This window comes from Macrotis lagotis, chromosome 1 (genome assembly GCF_037893015.1).
Source record: "Macrotis lagotis isolate mMagLag1 chromosome 1, bilby.v1.9.chrom.fasta, whole genome shotgun sequence".
Classification (NCBI taxonomy): Eukaryota; Metazoa; Chordata; class Mammalia; order Peramelemorphia; family Peramelidae; genus Macrotis; species Macrotis lagotis.
The window spans coordinates 838,128,489-838,150,566 of record NC_133658.1 but is presented as its reverse complement, the minus strand read 5'-3'; the positions used below and the strand labels follow the sequence as shown (position 1 = coordinate 838,150,566).

At 36.3% G+C, this 22,078-nt stretch overlaps 1 protein-coding gene across 3 annotated transcripts in view; it reads left to right on the top strand.

The window, feature by feature from the left end:
* The window catches only part of LOC141508603 (NACHT, LRR and PYD domains-containing protein 3-like), an 82,168-nt gene that overhangs the window by 1,917 nt on the left and 58,173 nt on the right, over window positions 1-22,078 (top strand). For all 3 annotated transcript variants that reach the window (XM_074217385.1, XM_074217384.1, XM_074217383.1), the window contains exon 2: window positions 18,451-18,585. In XM_074217385.1, the coding sequence (XP_074073486.1) occupies window positions 18,451-18,585 (135 nt within the window). The remainder of the gene's footprint in view (window positions 1-18,450; window positions 18,586-22,078) is intronic.

The following is a 22,078-nucleotide window of genomic DNA, read 5'->3' as shown; positions in this document are numbered from 1 at the left end:
CTTTTGTTGTTGAGTCATGACTCTTCTTGATCCCATAGGGGGTTTTCTTGACAGAGATACTAGTGGTTTGCCATTTTGTTCTTTGCCTCATTTTACAGATGAGAAACTAAGGCAAGTAGCATTAAGTGACTTTGTCCAAGTCACACACCTAGTAAGTGTCTGAGGACAAATTTGGACTCAGAAATATGAATCTTTCTTACTTCCAGTTCAGCTTTCCATCCATTATATTCCCAAGCTGCCCATAACATTAATGGGTTATTATCAAAGGTTGTATCATAAGCCTGCAGAGAATTCAGGATTGTCCTATTCCCCGTTTAGGCCTATGCCCATTCCATGCAGGCATTGACAATCCAGTGCCCTGTAACGGGAAGGACAGAAGAAAGAGGAAATAGCAAGAATTGTCAATTAAAACTCTAAAAACAGGAAATTTGAAATGGTGTTGTATGATCCCATCTGTCACTGGATTTCTCAGACTAGTTCAACCTTACCAACAAACACTGAGGTCTAAACCACAAATATTCTGGTCACTTAAAATTTCCTATAAAACAGACCTGATGTTTGCTGAACTGTTTTGCCCATTTATTATCAATCTCCAGTTTTGAACATCTGCTGTCAATCATTGAAAAAAAATTAAAGCTCCCTATTAATTCACTTTATTTTTATTGATATTTTATTCTTCCAAATACATGTTATGAAAGTTTTTCAACATTCATCCATTTGTCTATGTATATTTTTAAGTTACAAAATTTCCTTCCATCTTCCCTTTCCACCCCCCCTCCCTTTGGTGGCAAACAGTTAGTTTAATATTGTATGTATACATTTGTGTTAAACATGTTTACAGATTAGTCATTTTCAGTATGAGGAATTAGGATTAAGGAAAAAAATACATAAGATATTTTTCTTTAAAAAGTCAATATGATGTTCACCAGATTCTGAGGGATTTTTGTTTTGTTTTGTTTTTCCTCTGGATGGGGATAGGATTGTCTGCAGCAGGTCTAATAGGGTTGTCCTGGCTCTCTGAACTGCTTAGAGCAGCTGCAGACATCAGAGTTGATCATCTCACAACATTGTTTTTAATGTCTACATTGTTTTCTTACTTTTGCTCCCTTCATTCAGTATCAGATCTTGTAATTCATTCTATGCTTCTTTTTTTTTAGTTGGTTTTTTTTTTTTTGGCAAGGCAATGGGGTTAAGTGACTTGCCCAAGGCCACACAGCTAGGTAATTTTTAAGTGTCTGAGGCCCTATTTGAACTCAGGTATTCCTGATTCAAGGGCCAGTGCTCTATCCACTGTGCCATCTAGCCACTGCCCCCATTCTATACTTCTATTAATTTACTTTAAATCTAAGAAAAGAACCAATGGATAACAACATTAAGCCAAGCCTCCACTCAACTGGAGACAGGAGCCCTGTCTTTTCCTTTCCTACACCTGGGCAGTATAGAATAGCCTCCCACTCTTGAGACACAGACCAAGTATTACTTCTTTTAAGAAGAAGTCATCTGGAGCAGAACCAGAAGAACATTGTACACCGTAACAGCAACATGGGGATGATGATCACTCTTAATAGACTTGCTCATTTCATCACTGGAACAATCAGGGACAATTTGGGAGTATCTGCAATGGAGAATACCTTCTGTATCCAGAGAAAAAATTGTGGAGTTTGAACAAAGATCAAAGACTATTACCTTTAATTTAAAAAATTATCTTATTATGTAATTTTGCTATCTCATATTTTTTTTCCTTAAGGATATGATTTTTCTCTCTCAACATATTCAATTTTGATCAATGTATAGCATGGAAAAAATGTGTCGGGGGAGGGAAGCAAGATTAGGAGAAGGATTGTAAAATTCAAAAATAAATAAATAAAATTTGAAAAAAGGGGAAAAAAAAGAAGTTGTCTGTAGATCATCAGCCTGAAAGCTTGCTCTCTTTCCTGAATTTCTGGTTATCTGTATACCATCAGAACTGGAGTGACTGGCACATAGTCCATGCTTGATAAATGCTTCTTGAGTGATTTATTCACTAGCTCATATAGTTAATCTTTCAAAGTTTATAAATCATATTATTGTATTTGTTTCAGTCCACAAGCCTTTATTTGTAGAATTTGTGGTGTTGATACTGAGTATATTTCATTCCTACTCCTCAGGGCCCAAATTTAAATCTACTCCTTAATACTGTTTTCCAATCTTATTCCTACTTTCAACTCCCAAATATCTACTTATGGAACAAATGGTCTCATTATCATTTCTTTTTTTTACAGAGGTTCTCTAATCAGCTCCTGCTTCAATTCTTGCAGATTCCTCAGATCAGTAACCACTGTTAATATGGAAGTCTTGGCTCAGTTAGTTGCATTTTTCCCCTTTTTTTCCTTTTTCTTCCTGGACCTCAGATTGTCTATTAATGGAGTCCTATAAGTAAATTTTTAAGGGGATGTGCTGCAAGAATCTGGGCCACTGGGGACAGCTTGGTGGAGTCAGGAGGACCTGAGTCAAATCCAAACTCCGATACTTAATAATTGCCCAGCTGTGTGACCTTAGGCAAGTCACTTAACCCCATTGTCTTAAATAAATAAAATTTTAAAATAAAGAATCTGGACCACTTCATTAACCACTGAGTGAATTAAAATCTTATAGATTAAAGCAAATAATATGCCTCCTAGAAAGTCAAAATAGAACAATACTGGCAGTGCTCTTGTTTAATAGTAGGGTGAAATAGACATATACTCTAGTGATGGTAGATGAAATAGAAAACTGTTGGAGTTTATTTTATGAGAAAAATGACATTATCAGATCTTTGCTTTACTAAAGTCACTTTTTTTGTAGTAGTTTGGTAGATAAAGAGTGGGGGGATTTGAGAGGAGATGTGGACTAATTAGGAGTCTAATGTAACAGGCCAGTAGAGAGATAGTGTACTCTTAGATCCAATGATACTGACCTGAATAAGACATTCCCCCACACCTGAAATATGCTTCCCTCATCAGCTACTCTTGCTGGTTTCCCTGACTTGCTTTAAGTGCTAACTAAAATACCATCTTTTACACTAAAGTTTTTCTCTTCACTATTTTCTCTTTATCTTATATGTAACTTACATATATATATATATATATATATATATATATATATATATATATATATATATATAGGTTTGCTTATTTCCCTCAATTGAATTGTGAGGAATAGGATTCTTTTGTCTCAGTGTTTAACAAAATGCCTGACATATACTACACACTTAATAAAGGTTTATTGACTGATTGGTAAGAATCCTTATACATGTATGTATATTTAAGCATGATCATGAAGTTCACAAACATGTATGCATGAACTCTGACATGTATGAAATACACATTTATATCCATATATACAGGTGTTCACTCATGGGCTCCCAGAAAGTCATCGATATTCTACGTACTTTGTGGTTCATATTATTTTTCTTCTGACTTAGCTCTTGACTCTGCCAGCATACTGTGTTTTCTTTTTCTATGATAAGATTATATGCTTAGATTAAATCAAAGTCAGTCCTGAGTGTAGCTTGAAACAGATTAAAATAGTTTTAAGAAATATTAAGTAAATCAATTAAAATATAATAAAACATATATAATATTACATTTTAAAATTAAATCATAAAGATCTTATGTAGTGATTAGTAGCCTCCATTTCTATTTAAGTTTAGCCTCACTATTGTAAACTTTTCCTAAAAGTCCACTACTTCAGTCAGAAAAATAGAAATGCCTAAGGATTGTATATTAGATATTTACATTTGGGAACACATTTGATAGTGATACCATATTGAAGAATAGTTAAATTATCAATTCTGAGACCTGTTGCTGTCTTCTGGAAGTGTTATTGCTAAAACAATATTCCTCTCCACCAAATCTTTTCCCTATGAGTGCCATGTCTCCAGGTTACTTTAGTGAGTAGCCAAGTTTCATTTTTGCTAGTTTTCAACCCTCCAGTTATATTTCTGATTTCTTTATACCGTACCAGACAAGAAGAGTGTCTCTAGATGAAAAAGATCCTTTGATTCCAACAATCATTTTCCTGTACCTCCACTGATAGTATCACAGGCAGAATTCAACCTAGATCTCTACCAATTCTATGCCCAGTGCTGCCTTTCTAGTACTGCTCTGTTCAATCCCCCCCCAAAAATCAGCAGGATAAAACTCAAGCACATAGAGTGAAACAGTAAATACAATAATATTAATAAGAAAACTATTTGCACCTGTCCTATGGTGGAACCTTCCAAGTTTCTATTAATCTGATCACCCACAGTTGGACACACTGTGTAATGACCCCAATATAGTGATGTCATTTCCGTCCTCTTTGAGTATAAAAGAGTACAACCAAGCACTAATATCTTCAAGCCATCATACTGAATATCTTTTCCATTTCATAGACGATTACTTTTAAAAGTTATTCATGTTTGTGAGGCAATGTGTCCATTGCCTCTCTTTTCCCTCACTTGTCCCTCACATGTTCCCTTATGTTTCCTTCAAAACTCTGCTCCAGCAATATCTTTTGATATCACCTTACAAGTTAGCTCCCTACAAAGCTAGCATGTATCTCTTAATTACTAAATCTGATAACTTTGTGGCAAATCTCGTTCTTATTTGATGGTGTAGAAATATTTGCTCCTCCTGGATATTCTGGAGTTTTGTCACAGACATCTCTCTTCATTCTTTTAACGCAGTTTGATCACTTCTCAGTCTCTTTTACTGGTTGATTTTCCATATAAGCCCCATTACCTACAAAGTTCTGTCTTTGGCTCTCTTCTGTTTTCTTTCTACACTTTCTCTTGTGGTAATCACAGTCACCATGGGTTTAATATTCATATCTATATAAATGATTCATAAATGAATTGAGAGAGGGGAGAGAGACAGAGAATGTTACTCTGTCCTGAGCTCTTTGTCAACCTATCTTCAACTACTATTTGGATATTTCAAACTTGCATATATTCTCAAACTATCATACTGAATATCTCCTCCACTTCACAGACAAATTCTCCCTATTAGAATGCCCTCCTACCTTGAGGGCAAAAAAAAATTATGTCAAATTCAAGTTGTTCAAATTTGAATTTGTTTATTTTACCACCATATCCCCCAAATTCAACTGTTCTTTGAATTTTCCTATTTCTGGGAAGGGAACCACCAGTCTTACAATCTCTCAAGTCCATTTCTTTGATGTTATACTTCACTCCCTGCTCTCTACCATCTCACATATATAATCAATTACTAAATCTTTCCTATTTCTGTTATAATTTTTATTGCCACAAATGTTTTCTCGTCTATCCACATCTCTGTACACTCAAAGACACCATCTTAATCCAACCCTTTTTCACTTTTTGATTTAAATATTGCAATATCTTCTAAATTGATTACCCTTCATCAATACCCTGCTCACTCTAATCCATCCTCTGAATAGCTATTGAAATAATTTTCATAAAATGCAAGCTGATAATGCTACTATCCTATTCAATACATTTTGGTGGTTTCCAATTGCTCTAAGGGTTATTCAGTCAAAAATCATTATAATATAAATTTCTCTATTTAGTTTTTTAAGTCTTTTCTAACCTGACCTGAGTCTGCCTTATATACATTAATCCCCTTCCCACATTTTTCAAACCAGGCAAAATGGACTTCTTGTTGTTCATCACATGGCCCTCCATCTCTTATCTCCATGCCCATAGACTGTTCCCCCAGGCCTGGAATGCACTTCTATCTCACCTCTGTTTCTTAGTATCCATTGTGTCCTTCAAAACTCTGCTCCAACAATATCTAGAAAAATATTCTTTCCTGATCTCTTCAGCTCTTAGTGCTTTTCCCCACTAAAATTAAGCCATTTATTTTGTAGTTTATATACACACTTCTTTCTATGCACAGTGCCTCCCTGATAGAATGCAAGCCCTTGAGGACAATTAATGTTTCATTTTTTTCCTGTGTATTCTTAGTGATTAGCACAGAGTAAGGGCTCCATGATCTCAGGGTCCTACTCAAAGGTACAAATCCCTGAACAAAGAGGTAATATCTAAAATACTTTGAGGAAAGGGTACTTCTACCCATAGATACTTCCTATGATTTAGCAAACTTTGGAGAACAGAGTGCCTGTTAACTCTATTCCATTAGAGATTATCTTGAGAGAATGTCAGGGTTTGTGGAGGAAATGAAGGTCCACATGAGGCCAGTGGAACTTTCTGATATCCCTCACTTCAAACTGGGAAGGAGGCTCCTGATATCTCAGTGGGTCTGGTCTTAATTAAATGTACCTTTTGATATGGCCTCTTAGCCCTGTCTGTTTTAATGTTATTGATTCATTTTATCTTTACTTTTATGGGTTTGAGACTTATGATTTCATTAATGTGGAGAGTAATTACAAATAAAGCCTTACTATCAGTGAAAATGTGGAAACTACCTTGATCCTTAGAGTCTGAAAGTTTCTTGGAACAGAAGAGTTGGACTTGGCCAGGTTCACCTAGCCAATAAGTGCCAGAAGCAGGACTAAAATACAGGTCTTCCTGACTCTGAGGATAAAGCCCTAGTACAGGAGTTTGAATTCAGCCTGTCACTTGACACCAGCTTTGTGATCTTGGGCAAGTCACTTAACACTGATTGCCTGGCATCCAGGGCTATCTCCAGTCATCTTTATTCATAGCTGACCATTGGACCCAGTGGCTCTGGAGGAGGAAGTGAGGCTGGTGCCTTAGTACAGCACCCCTTCACTCAAAACCAATTCATGTGTATATTATGGCATCACTGACCTGATGTCATGAACTTCTTTAAGAAGAAAGGACAGACATCATATATGACCTCTCTCGTATAAATGATATTAATTATAATAACGCATATGCTATTATGAATTACAAATTACTTTATAAAGCAGTAAAGATCTTAAGTAAATGAGAAGGGAAGGACAGGATTTTCAAAATTATTGAAGTCTAGCCCCCTTTCCTTTATCAAAGAGAAAAGAACAATTTATCCTGAAAACCAGACACTTCTGTACAGGGTCTCTGTCTTCCTATATAAGACTTCCTTCATCCTGAAAAGTGAGTCACACACTGTGGTTATGAGAAGGACAAAGAAGGTCAACCCAGGGTTCCTCTGTATAATTTGTGCAAAATTCTCTTGGAACACTAAGGGAGATTATATATATATATATATATATATATATATAACACCCTAGTTACTTGGGTAAATGACCCTTGGCATACCACTGTCTATGAAATATAGTTCTGCACCTCCTCTAATTTTGGACTGCCAGATGACTGATCTAATTAGTTAAATGCTGCCTTGTTCCCAAAATAATCCTGACTGAGGAGATGGTCAAGGAAGGGATACTTTGCTTTGTTACCACCACCTTTCCTGATTCCTTAAAGTCTTCATTCTTCCCTGTTCAAATCACTTTGTCTTTTCTGCAAGTGTTTCATCCCCTGTATCAGAAAGTGAGCACTTTGAGAGCCAGGATTATTTCACTTATTCCCAGTATTTAGTATTGGGCTATCATTAGTAGGAACTTAAGAAATGTTTGTTGAATTTCATTTTAATGAATTACCCATGGCTATGATGCAGCCCTTCCCACCCAGGCTGAACCCCCTCCTTGCTCCTGTTGCATTTAGTCAATATCTTAGACTTGTTCCCCAGAATTCTTCAGTTCATATCCTTGGACAGGATTCTAAGAGATACTCAAAGGATATAAGAGAAATAGTCCTCTAGAAGCCATGATATAATCAATGTGATTAAAGGTAAAATAGATTTGTAAATTGTAAAGCAAGTTCCTCTGAATATGAATAGATAATGGAAATGTTGCTATCCTTCTTTAACATGGGAGATGATGCTTGTGCTTCATTCTCAAAGAATATTGGCATCAGGGTAGGTGATGCCATGAAAATCACATGAATTGGTTTTGAATAAGAGGGTTCTGGTGGAAAGTCACCAGTCTCACTTTCTCTTCTGGAGCCATCTGGCCAGATATGAATTGGGATGACTGGAGATGGCCCTGGATGGGAGGCAATCAGGGTTGAGTGACTTTCCCTAAGTCATACAGCTAGTGAGAGTTTAGTATTTAAAAAAAATAAGTAAGACGAGGAAAAGCTCACAAAATTAACAAGTTAACAAAAAATTTAACAAATATTGAAAAAGGTTGACATTATTTGCATTACTCTAAATGTATAGTTCCCCTGAAAAGGAAGAACAGAGGAGCAGGAGCCTTTCCAAATTTCATTTCAGGTCTAATTTTGGTCATTATAGTTTGTAACATTCAGATTTTCTTTATCTTTTCAGTTTTCTCTACATTTCTATCGCTGTAGTCATCTTCCATATTGTTTTTTTCATGCCCTACTTACTTCCTTTTCCCTACCATTCCTTCCTTTTTCTCTCCCTTCTTTCCCCTTTGTCTTCCTCACCTTCTTCTTTTCCTCCCTTCCTCCCTCCTTACAACTTTAATTCCTTCCTTCTTTCCTTCATCCCTCCCTCTTTTCCTGCTTTTATTTCTTCATACAGATCATCAAAAGTGAATGAGATTTGATAATATATTTGCACCTAAATTATTAAAATTAAGAGAATTAGATTTAGAATCTAGTACAAGGGGGTTAAGACTACTGCTAAGCTTGTGGAAAGGGAGAAAAGGAATCTAAGCTACCAGGAATGTGTAAATTTCAAGCTACATATATTAAAACAATATGCAAAAAGAGGATGAAAAATTTGTTATTGTATGTTTGTGGATATCTATGAAGATCAAACTTCAAAGAATATGTGGTTCACAAGTCCTTTGTCCAACCATGGCCTATTCTATGTGAAGATTGAACATAGTTTCTGCAACTAATAAAGTTTTACAGCTGGAATAAGCCTGGGGATTTTCACTCTTGAAGTGTGAAATAATTTTGTGTTGGAAATAGTTTTGGAACTATCATCAATAGTATTTACTTGAAATGATAATGGACATAGAGACAGATGGGTTTGGGGTTTGAATCCTTCCTTTGATTCATACTAACTATGTAACTATGGCCAATGCACTAAATTTCTCTGAGACTTACTTTTATCACATGCATGTAGAACTTAAGTTGATAAGGTTTATTATAAAGATCAAATAAGAAAATGCAAAAATGTTTGTAAATTCTAATGTACTGTAAATGTGAACTATTATATCAATGCTGAGGAAATTAAGTTCTAGTTTATTGTGAAATTGAATAAAAATGTTATTTAAAGGATTTTGTAAGCTTCAATATACTATTATGTTAACCAGTTTTATATTTGAGTATACTGGGGTACAGAATGATGAAGCCTTTACTCAAGATCACACATTTGGTAATTTCCAGTAGAAGATTCAAAATTCACTTTTTTTAAAATTTGTTTTTAATAAAGATATTATTTGAGTTTTACAATTTTCCCCCAATATTGCTTCCCTCCCCCCCCCACAGATAGCACTCTGTCAGTCTTTACTTTGTTTCCATGTTGTACCTTGATCCAAATTGGGTGTGATGAGAGAGAAATCATATCTTTAAAGAGAAGAGAATTCTCAGAGGTAACAAGATCAGACAATAAGATAACTGTTTTTTTCTAAATCAAAGGGAATAGTCCTTGCACTTTGTTCAAACTCCACAGCTCCTTATCGGGATACAGATGGTACTCTCCTTTGCAGACAGCCCAAAATTGTTCCCAATTGTTACACTGATGGAATGAGCAAGTCCTTCAAGGTTGAACATTACTCCAATGTTGCTGTTAGGATGTACAGTGTTTTTCTGGTTCTCCTCATCTCACTCAGCATCAGTTCTTGCAAATCCTTCCAGGTTTCCCTGAAATCCAGTCCCTCCTGGTTTGTAATAGAACAATAATGTTCCATGACATACATATACCAGTTTGCTAAGCCATTCCCCAATTGAAGGACATTTACTGGATTTCCAATTCTTTGCCAACATAAACAGGGCTGCTATAAATATTTTTGTACAAGTAATGTTTTTACCCTTTTTTCCTCATCTCTTCAGGGTATAGATCCAGTAGTGGTATTACTGGGTCAAAGGGTAATGCACATTTTTGTTGCCCTTTGGGCATAGTTCCAAAGAGCTCTACAGAAGGGTTAGATGAGTTCACAGCTCCAATAACAGTATAATAATGTCCCAGATTTCCCACATCCCTGCCAACAATGATCATTATCCTTCCTTGTCATACTGGCCAATCTGAGAGGTATGAGGTGGTACCTCAGAGAAGCTTTAATTTGCATTTCTCTAATAATTAATGATTTAGAGCATTTTTTCATATGGCTATGGATTGCTTTGATCTCCTCATCTGTAAATTGCCTTTGCATATCCTTTGACCATTTGTCAATTGGGGAATGGCTTTTTGTTTTAAAAATATGACTCAGTTCTCTGTATATTTCAGAAATGAGTCCTTTGTCAGAATCATTAGTTGTAAAGATTGTTTCCCAATTTACTACATTTCTTTTGATCTTGATCACATTGGTTTTATCTGTGCAAAATCTTTTTAATTTGATGTAATCAAAATCATCTAATTGGTTTTTGGTTATGTTCTCCAACTCTTTCTTAGTCATAAACTGTTCCCCTTTCCATAGATCTGACAGGTAGACTAGTCCTTGATCTTCTAATTTGCTTATAGTATTGTTTTTTATGTCTATGTCCTGTAACCACTGGGATCTTATCTTGGTAAAGGGTGTGAGGTGTTGGTCTAATCTAAGTTTCTGCCATACTAACTTCCAATTATCACAGCAATTTTTATCAAAGAGGGAGTTTTTATCCCAATGGCTGGACTCTTTGGGTTTATCAAACTGCAGATTACTATAATCATCTCCTGCTTTTACACCTAGTCTGTTCCCCTGGTCCGTCACTCTATTTCTTAGCCAATACCAAACAGTTTTGATGACTGATGCTTTATAATATAATTTTAGATCGGGTAGGGCTAAGCCACCTTCTTTTGCACTTTTTTTCATTAAGCTCCTGGAATTCTTGACTTTTGATTTCTCCATAAGAAATTACTTACATTTTTTTCTACTCATTAAAGTAATTTTTTGGTATTTTGCTTGGTAGGGCACTAAACAGATATTTTAGTTTTGGTAGAATTGTCATTTTTTTTATATTAGCTCTACCTATCCATGAGCAGTTGATATTTGCCCAGTTATTTAAATCTAATTTAATTTGTGTGAGAGGTGTTTTATAATTGTTTTCAAAAAGATTCTGAGTCTGTCTTGGCAAATAGACTCCCAAATATTTTACCTTCTCTGAGATTACTTTGAATGGGATTTCTCTTTCTAGCTCTTCCTGCTGTTTCTTGCTAGACATATATAGAAAAGTTGAGGATTTGTGAGGGTTTATTTTATAACCTGCAACTTTGCTAAAATTGCTAATTGTTTCCAATAGTTTTTTAGATGATTTCTTGAGATTCTCTAGGTAGACCATCATGTCATCTATGAAGAGTGACAGTTTTGTCTCTTCCTTGCCAATTCTAATTCCTTCAGTTTCTTTTTCTTCTCTAGTTGCTGATGCTAACATTTCTAATACAATATTGAATAGTAGTGGTGATAATGGGCACCCTTGTTTCACCCCTGATCTTATTGGGAATGCCTCTAGCCTCTCCCCATTGAATATAATGCTTGTTGATGGTTTCAGATAGATACTGCTAATTATTTTAAGGAACAGTCCATTTATTCCTATACTCTCTAGTGTTTTTAATAGGAATGGATGCTGTATTTTGTCAAAAGCTTTTTCAGCATCTATTGATATGATCGTATGATTTCTGATAGGTTTGTTGTTGATATAATTGAGTATACTAACAGTTTTCCTAATATTGAAACAACCCTGCATTCCTGGAATAAATCCTACTTGATGATAATGTATTATCCTAGTGATGACTTGTTGTAGCTGTTTTGCTAAGATTTTATTTAGGATTTTTGCATCTATATTCATCAGGGAAATAGGTCTATCATTTTCTTTCTCTGTTTTAACTCTTCCTGGTTTAGGTAACAGTATCATATTGGTTTCATAGAAAGAGTTAGGCAGAGTTCCATCTTTCCCTATTTTTCCAAAGAGTTTATATAGGATTGGAACCAATTGTTCCTTAAATGTTTGGTAGAATTCACTTGTGAATCCATCAGGCCCTGGAGATTTTTTTTAGTGAGTTTAATAATGGCTTGTTGAATTTCTTTTTTCTGAGATAGGGTTGTTTAGGTATTTAATCTCTTCTTCATTTAACCTGGGCAACTTATATTTTTGTAAATATTCATCCATTTCACTTAGATTATCAAATTTATTGGCATAGAGTTGGGCAAAATAATTTTGAATTATTACTTTAATTTCCTCCTCATTGGTGGTGAGTTCACCTTTTTCATTTATAATACTAACAATTTGGTTTTCTTCTTTCTTTTTTTAATCAAATTGACCAGAGGTTTATCAATTTTATTGGTTTTTTCATAATACCAACTTTTGGTTTTATTTATTAATTGAATAGTTTTTGCTTTCAATTTTATTAATTTCTCCTTTAATTTTTAGAATTTCTAATTTGTTATTTAATTGGAGATTTTTGATTTGTTCTTTCTCTAATTTTTTTAATTACATGTTTAGTTCATTGATTTCCTCTTTCTCCAATTTATTCATATAAGCATTTAGAGCTATAATATATCCCCTGATAGTTGCTTTGAATGAATCCCATAGGTTTTGGTATGTTGTTTCATTATTATTATTATCTAGGATAAAATGGTTAATTCTTTCTATAATTTGTTTTTTGGTCCACTCATTTTTCAAAATGAGGTTATTCAGTTTCCAATTTGTTTTGTGGGTCTATATCTGCTTGGCCCAGTATTGCATATGATTTTTATTGCATTAATGATCTGAGAAAGATGTATTCACTATTTCTGCCTTTCTGCAGTTGATCATTAGGTTTTTCTGTCCTAGTACATGGTCAATTTTTGTATAAGTTCCATGTACTGCAGAGAAAAAGGTGTATTCCTTTCTATCCCCATTCAGTTTCCTCCATAAGTCTACCATATCTACTTTTCCTAACAATCTATTTACCTCCCTAATTTCTTTCTTGTTTGTTTTATGATTTGATTTATCTAGATCTGATAGTGGGAATTTGAGGTCTCCCACTAGTAGAGTTTTGCTCTCTATGTCTTCCTGTAGTTCTTTCAGCTTCTCCTCTAAGAATTTGGGTGCTGTCCCACTGGGTGCACATATATTCAATATTGAAATGACTTTATTGTCTATGGTTCCTTTTAGGAGAATAAAGCTTCCTTCCTTATCACTTTTAACGCTATCTATTTTTGCTGCTGCTTTGTCTGAGATAAGGATTGCTACCTCTGCTTTTTTTACTTCAGCTGAAGCAAAATATATTTTGCTCCAACCTTTTACCTTTACTCTATATGTATCTCTCTGCTTCAAATGAGTTTCTTGTAAGCAGCATATTGTAGGATTCTGGTTTTTAATCCACTCTGCTAAGGGAGAGTTCATCCCATTCACATTTAAGGTTATGATGACTAATTCTTTTTTTTGCCCTCTGTGCTATCTTCCCTCTGTTTGTATTTTCCCCCCTTTCCCCCCTTTTATCCATATTCCCCAGTATTTTATTTCTGAATACCACCCCCTTCAGTGTGTTTGCCCTCCTATATCACACCCTCCCCTTTCTTTCCCCTTTCCCTTTTTCCTTCCCTTCCTTTTGTTATTTCCCCTTATTTCCCCCACTCCCCTTCCCTTTCTGCACCCCCCCTCCCCTTTTCCCCTTTTAATACTTGAAAGGTTAGATGTTTTATAAGTTAACTGAGTATGTGTAGGTTGACTTTAAATCAAGTCTGATGAGAAGAAGATTCAGGTGTTTCTCCTCTGCTCACTTCTTCCCCTCTATTACCATAGTTTTTTGGTACCTCTTAGTGTAATGAGATTTGTACCATTCAATCCCCTCCCTCCTCCCGTCTCTTTCCTGTCCCCCTTTTTGGGAGGTAGTGTTTTTTTTAGATCATTCTAAGTTATAGAAAATTCTGAGTGTCTGTCCCTTCTAGTTCAGTATATTCTATTGAATAGAGTCAAAATTCCTGAAAGTTATTAGAGTCTTTCTCCCAAGTGGGGTTAAGGCCAGTTACATCCCATTAGATAGCAGTCTCATGGATAGGTCATGAATGTCCATCATTTCTAGCTAGGTATATTCTCTCTGTTAGAGTTACATTTCTCAAGATTTATGAGAATCTTCTTTTCCCTCATGCTGGGATATAGCCAGTTTCAACTTACTGGATTGCATTTTTTTTTCCTTTTACCCCCCCCTTTTTTTTTACCTTTTCATGTGTTTCTTGAACCTGCTGTTTGATGACCAAATTTTTTGTTTAGCTCGGGTCTTTGCATCAGAAATCTTTGGAATTCTTCCATTTCGTTAAATGTCCATCTTTTTCCCTGGAAGAGAAGGCTCAGCTTTGCAGGAAAGTAGACTCTTTGCTGCATTCCAAGCTCCCGTGCTCTTTTAAATATCTCCTTCCAGGCCCTTCGATCCCTTAAAGTTGATGCAGCCTGGTCCTGTGTGATCCTTACTGTGGCTCCTTGATATATTTAAATTGTTCCTTTCTGGCTGCTTGCAGGATTTTCTCTTTTATTTGATAGTACTGGAGTTTGGCCACAACATTCCTTGGTGTTTTCATTTTAGGATCTTTTTCTGGTGGGGATCAATGTACTCTTTCAATAACTACTTTGCCCTCCGATGCCATGATATCAGGGCAGTTTTCCATCACTAGATCCTGTAATATTAAGTCAAGGCTTTTTTTCTCTTCAATGTTTTGAGGAAGTTCTATAATTTTCAGGTTGCCCCTCCTCGATCTATTCTCGAGGTCAGTGGTTTTGTTGATCAGGTATTTTACATTTGCTTCTATTTTTTCTATTTTTTGATTTTGTTTAACTGACTCTCAGTGTCTCATGGAGTCATTAGTTTATGTAGACTCCATTCTTTTTTTGGGGGGAGGAGGTTTCTTCATTAACCTTTTGCAACTCCTTTTCCAATTGGCCAATTCTACTTTTGAAAGAGCTTTCCATTTGACCAATTGAGGTTTTAAGAGAATCAATTTCTTTTTTTCATTTGCTAATTTGAGGATCTGAGAGAATTATTCTCATTTTGTAATTGTCCAATTGATGATCTGAGAGATTTATTCTCTTTTTTGTGTTTGTCCAATTGTACTTTCTAAGGTTTTGTTTTCTTGTTGCAAGATATTAATTGTCTCTCCCAAATTTTTAAGCTCCTTCCTTATTTCTTCAAGGAATTCTTTCTGTGCTGGAGACCAGATTGTATTCTCCTCAGAGGTTCCTGGTCTCTCTGAGTTGGGGTCTTTCCCTTCCAGGAATTTTTCTATGGATCCACCTTTCCGCTGACCCTTCTTCATTTTACTAAGACCGGAGTTGGGGCTGGTTCACCGGGGCTTGAGATTGCTAAAGTCTTTTCTCACTGAGTTCAGTTTCTCTGCCTGGCCAGTAGGAGGTGCTGGTTGCTTTCTTTGGAGTGTCTGTGACCTTGGTTGGGAGGCCTTCTCCCTTTGCTTGAGGGGAGGAATTGGAGCTATTGAATTCTTTTGCCTTCAATCAATGGTGGGCTTTACCCTGGCCTGAGGTTATTCCTCAGCTGGGCTGGTTCTTTTGCTCACACACCTGGGCCTGAGGCATAAGTAGTTTGCATTTGTTTGTTTGGGAAGAGGCCTCTGTGCAATGGAGGCTAGGACTCAGAGTTTCTCAGATTGGAGGAGCCCAGGGATTGTGTCTGCAAGTTCTCCTGCACCAGATATCTCTCTGCAGCCCTGTCCCCAAGCTCCAGGGGGACAGCACCAACACCAGTGCTTCTGCTCCCCCACGGACCCAAGCCCCTTTCGTCCAGCCCCACCACTGATCCAGCAGCTCTGGCTCTAGGCCCTCAGACTCCCGGTTCCAATTCAGCTGTTAATCTGGCTGATCCCGGGCTGATCCTCCCTGTGAGCCCAGACTCACCCACCTGTATTGGGCCAAAGCTGCTGCGGGAGCCAAATCCTGAGGTAGATGTTCTTTCTCCTGGCTTTTCTTTCTAGGTTTTGTGGGTCAGATTTCTTTTAAGAGGTTTGTTTCATGTGATAGATGGTGAAGAGATCAGGAGCCTTTAGAACTGTGCCTGTCTTCTCTCTGCCATCTTGGCCGGAAAGCAAAATTCACTTTTGAATTAACATCTAAGTTCCCAGCTCTTTCCTCTATGAAAATATTCTCAAACCTTTCTCTTTCAGGTCTTCTTTATTCACATAGTCTCATATTACCCCAGTTCTCTAAACTCTTGCTGAATGTATCATGGAATCTTTAAAAATTAATGATGGGGGGTAGCTAAGTGGTGCAGTGGATAAAGCACTGGCCCTGCAATAAGGAGTACCTGGGTTCAAATCCATCTCAGACACTTGGTAATTGCCTAGCTGTGTGGGCTTGGGCAAGCCACTTAACCTCATTGCCTTGAAAAATCTAAAAAAAAATTAATAATGGGGGAAGGGCAGATAGGAGATACAGTGAATAGAGCATTAACCCTGGAGTCAGGAGGACATGAGTCAAATCTAGCTTCATTCATTTAATACTTACTTGACTGGGTGACTTTTGATAAGTCACTTAACCCCATGATCTTGAAAAATTTTTTAAAAGAATGAGAAAAATTAATGATGTGGATGTGAAATTGTGTATTAAGAAACATTGTCTGTCGTTATCAGTCATGATTAGGTAAAAGAGAGAGGGAAGAACCAAAATCTCAATCTGGATTCTTGCTTATTAGGACAGATCTCTTGGTTTGTAGGACACCACCACTCTTTCTACATTCTATTTCGATCTTGACTTGAGATCTGCAGGATTGTAGGACTTGAAATTGAGTGACTTAGGAAATCTCAGAAAGAATAATGAGTTAATTGGCAGAAACAAATAATGATTAGGATATGAAAAAGGGTTATTAGAGTGGGAGACTAGAGGGAAGGAAGCATGACTTGTAGTTTCACTGAAGGAGCACTAAAAATTGGGGCTTATCTAATAAGGAGATCCCTGCATTTCCTAGAGCAGAAGGCATTCAGTAAAAATACCCAGAAAATTAAGGAGCAAACAAATAATGAATCAAGGTATAAGACAGTAAGGTGATCTTGGTCTGTTGATCCTAATTTCCATACAAAATTTTAAAAAATTCTACCATGTGCTATTGAGCTTGGTCCTGGGCAAGATATGACTGAGTGTCTGCTGCAGATCTGTGTAATATTGGAGTTAACCAATGAGGAGCTCAAAAGTTTCAAGTTATATGTAGAGAATTTTCCCCCAGAAAGAGGTTTCTCAGGATCTCTATGGGTCAGATGAAAAAGCTTATAACATGTTTGAACTCATGGTTCATCATTATGGGGAATACAAGGCATGGCTTGTGGCTCTCATGACATGAGAGAAGATGGCTCTGAAAGAGTTGTGGAAGCAAGTAAAACGAGAGAGACACCACAGATAGGTAAATTTGAAGAGGTAGTTTATGATTACTAGATACATTATCTTCTAACCTTTCTATACTACTGTACTATCTCACATACTCTTATTCCTGCCCCTTCCCCTGTTTTGCTCTTATGTCTTCTCTCTCTTCTCTTCTAACTAGCTTTTGCTAACCTTCACCTATTTTTTTCTTCTTCCCTTCTAATTTCCTTCACTTTCTTCCCTCCCTTTCTTTTTTCCTTCTCCTTTCCTGCTTCAGATCTCTTACTGTGAATAACCATTCCCATTATTTTATATTTTTTCTGTTTTTACAAGGCAAAGGGGTAAAGTGACTTGCCCAAGGTTTCACAGCTAGGTAATTATTAAGGTCTGAGGTTGAATTTGAACTCTGGTCCTCATGACTCCAAGGCCAGTGATCTATCCACTGCACCACCTAGCAACCCCAATTACCATTCTTGATAAAAGATGAAAAGTTCCCTATAACTTCCCAAAGAGAGGAAAGAGAATGCCTTTGTTCCTATGAGTTAATAATACAGCATAAGTCTAACACTGACAATAGAAATGGATGGGGAGATATTTCTCTGAAACCAGTGTGGGAGATATTTCCTGTAATCTCGCATTGAACCAGGAATGGTCACTGCTTAGGCTTCCTTTCTCTATTCCACATAGATACTTCCTCATTAGAATGTGAACTCTTTGAGGACAGGGATTGTTTTGTTCATTGTATCCTCAGCAATTAGCAAAGTGTCAGACATATAATAATAAATGGTTGTAGATTAACTGATTATTATTAATTCCTGAGGCAACCTCTTCTCTAATATCTATACTACCTCCTTCATCTTCTTTCCTAGCATATAGACTTAGAGAATCTAGTTCTGTCTTATAAGTCATTTAGGAAAACTCATCTTTTGAGATGGGCAGAAGTTTGACACTAGAATGAGTTTTATTCCTCTTATCACTAGGACTTTTTCTGGGTTTCTTCTGAGAAAGATTCCCACAATCCCTTTGTAATAAACTTTTTTTTTCATGTTTTTCAGATAAGCTCATCTGGAGCAACAAGATCATGACAGAGAAAAGAAAGCCAAAAGGAAAAATGTCAAGATTTTTGGCATTTGTTGACAAACTAAATAAAATGTTGTCAGACCAGTTCCATATACATGAAGAAAATGAAGGTATGGGATGTATGGGACAACAACTGAATAAATAAATATACACACACATATATGAATATGTGTGTATGTTCACTAATGAGTAGCATGCATCACCAAGTGACAACATTTAGGAAACAGGAAATACAAGCACCGAAGACAAAGAAGTAAAAGCTAAAAGTCAGTGACCTGGGAGCAATAAAAAAAAAAGACAAAATTTTCAGCAAGAACTTGAAATCTTCCTCACTGATTAGCTTTAGGGGTGTAAGCTCAGATATAGAAGAGAGGAATAAGGTGATTCCCATCAGGGAAAATGTTTAATAGATTTATCTGACTGAAGAGCTTTTAACTTTATTTTTGTTTAATTGAAATAGTTCTACATTCAGGGTGTGATCCTAGGTTTAGGCTCTATGAATTGAATGATCATAATTAGTTATATTTTGTAATCTAATCATCATCATAATTATTATTAACAAAAATTAAGATAGTTCCAATTGGACAATGACACTCATTCTTTCCTTCTTTCTCTCCCTCATGCTTCCTTTGTTCACATATGTTATGAAACCCTTAACTGTGAGTGCTCTACCAAAAGGTATGCAAATTTTGATCACTGAAAACTCCCAAGATATCTTGAGGTTTAAGGCCTAGATTTCTTTTTTAAATACTATGCCTTAAATTCAAATCATTTTGGCTCTCCTTGATTGACCAATAATAGATCCCAATCCAAGCCCCACTTAGTCAGTTTTTGGAACTGTGATAGCTCAGAATGAATATAGCAAAAATTTCTGTTTGGGACACAAATCCTGAGGGCTTTTCCCTCCTGGATTGATTTTTTTTTATTTTGACTGGGATTAAAAAGATCATTCTTTGTCTTATTTCTTAATAGGCTTAATTGCTGAATAGACACTGCCTCAGTCAAACTGAGACCTTTTAAAGATCTTCCCTTAAAAAGGTCAAGGTCTCTCACTATATTCTGGGCCATCTCTAGTCCTGATCCATTTTTGGCTGCTAGGCCCAGATGGCTCCAGAGAAAAAAGCAAGGTTGTACAGCTCTTCTTCACTTAAATCTAACTCAATTGCATTTCATGGCATCACGTCTGATGTCATGGTCCTCTTCAAGAATGAAGGACAAATAAACAACAATAGCAACAACTATTTATGCAGCAGATAGGTCTTTCATTATCTTCTGCTGTTTTTGTTTGTTTGTTTTCTCTGCAGAGGATCTTGGATTAGCTTCTACTCCAGTTCTTCAGCCTCCTCAGGTCAGAAAGCATTATCATTGTAAAAATCCAAACTTAGTTCATTCTTTCTTTTTCCCACCTGTCATCCTGTACCTCAGATTGTCTATTTAAGGAAATATGAAGCAGGAACCTGGACTACTTTCCCACCCATTGAGTTAATAAGAATCTTATGGGTTATAGGAGATAATATAACTCCGAGAAGGCAAGATAGAAAAACACTGGCAATGTTCTTATATATTAATAGGATAAGATGATCAGACCTAAACTGCATTAATGTTAGAGATAATAGAGAAGTTCAGGAGTTTATTGATGAGAAAAAATGAGATGATCAATCTCTATTAATGTCACTTTTGTAATACTCTGGTAGATGGAGAGGGGGGAGTTTTGAGATGATGCAGACTAATTAGGAGACTAATGGAACAGTCTAAGAGTATGCAGGTAGACAGTACCTGGTACACAGGTAGTGTAATCTGACATATAGTGACATTGACTTGGACTAAGATGTTCCATCTCCAGACTCTTGCCATTTTCTTTGGATGCCCCCCAGGTCTAGAATACTAATACCTCATCTCCTCCTCCTCCTCCCGGTTTCTCTGACTTGCTTTAAGTCTCAACTAAAATGCTATCTTTTTCCTCTTTCTGTGTCCTTGGTGCTTAGCATAGTGCATGATGTATACTAGATTACCCACTAAATGTTTACTGACTAATTAATAAATATTTTTATACACATATTTATACTTAAACAGGAGCATGTAGTTCATGCACTTATACATAAATCCTTACATACATGAAAATGAATGTTTGTATCCATATATATAAGTTCATTCATAGACTCCAAGAAAACCAGTCCATGCTCTAGGTACTATTTTGCAAATCATTGCCCTTGACTCTTCCATTATTATTTTTTTATTTTTACAAATCATCAAAAGTATATTCTTAGATAAATCAAAGTCACTCAAAGGAGAAATGTGGAGATGTGTCAAAAAATGTATCCCTCAGACTTCATGCAGCCCACCACTCCTGAGTAGAGTTTGAAACAGATTAAAATGGTATTGAAAAATATTTTTAAAAATAAATCAAAATATGATGTTATATTAAAAATTAAATTATAGAGATCCTTAGGTACAGATTAGTAGCCTCCATTTGTATTTGAGTTTAACACCATAAATGTAGAAGAACTCATTCTCCTACAACTACACACCCTCAGTCAGAAGAGTAGAGATCAGAGCACATGTTTTGAGGGGTAGTTAATATTACCAATGCTGAGAACTGCCAGTGTCATATGGAGATGCCAGAGTTAAAACTAGAACTATTTTCTGCCAAATCTCCTCCCTTTTGGATGCCATGTCTCCAGGGCATTTTAGTGAATGGTTTAATTCCACTTTAGCTAGTCTTCAACCCTTCAGTTATCTTTCAGGCTACCTATTAGAGTTGAGCCATCAAAAAAAATCTAGGTGGCATAGTGAATAGGGTGCCAGATAAGAAGAGAGTCACTACACAGAAGTGATCCTCTGACTCTTTTTTTGTTTTTAGGTTTTTGCAAGGCAATGGAGTTAAGTGACTTGCCCAAGGCCACACAGCTAGGCAATTATTAAATGTCTGAGACAGGATTTGAACTCAGGTCCTTCTGACTCCAGGGCTGGTGCTCTATTCACTGCGCCACCTAGCTGCCCCAATTCTCTGACTCTTCAATTGGTCTTTCCCCTATACTACCCCTGATAGTATCAAAGGCAAGATTGAATCCATATCTCTCCTGGCTTCATGTCCAGTGCTGTATTTACAGTGTACCTTTTCTCTTCTGTTACTGCTTTATCTTTTCATCTTTCATTGTGTCTCTATCCCCCCCCAAAAAAAAACCCCAATAGGATATAACTAAAAGCACACCCAATGAAATACTAGATACAAATATATTAACAAGAGCATGAGGCAATACATAGAATCTTCTCTTTATCTATCATGAAAAAATTGTTGATAAAGTTAAGATCAGTTTATTTCTCCTTTCCCTCTGACCTTGAAGCCATCATAAAGAAGTCAGGTCTTGAAACTTCCTGGTCAGATGGGGACAGGCAGGGGGAAGGAAAAGAGGAGAGTTATTACAAGTAATTAGGTTTCGAGATCAGCCATGCCTTGATTTTCATTCAAAGTTTTTGAATAATAAAGACTGAAACTCATAAATCAATAATTTAACTCCCTGTGAGAAGAGAAGAGATCACCAAGAATCTTCCAGGAGAATATGAAGTGCATTCTACTTTATCACCTTAAAACATAATTCTTCT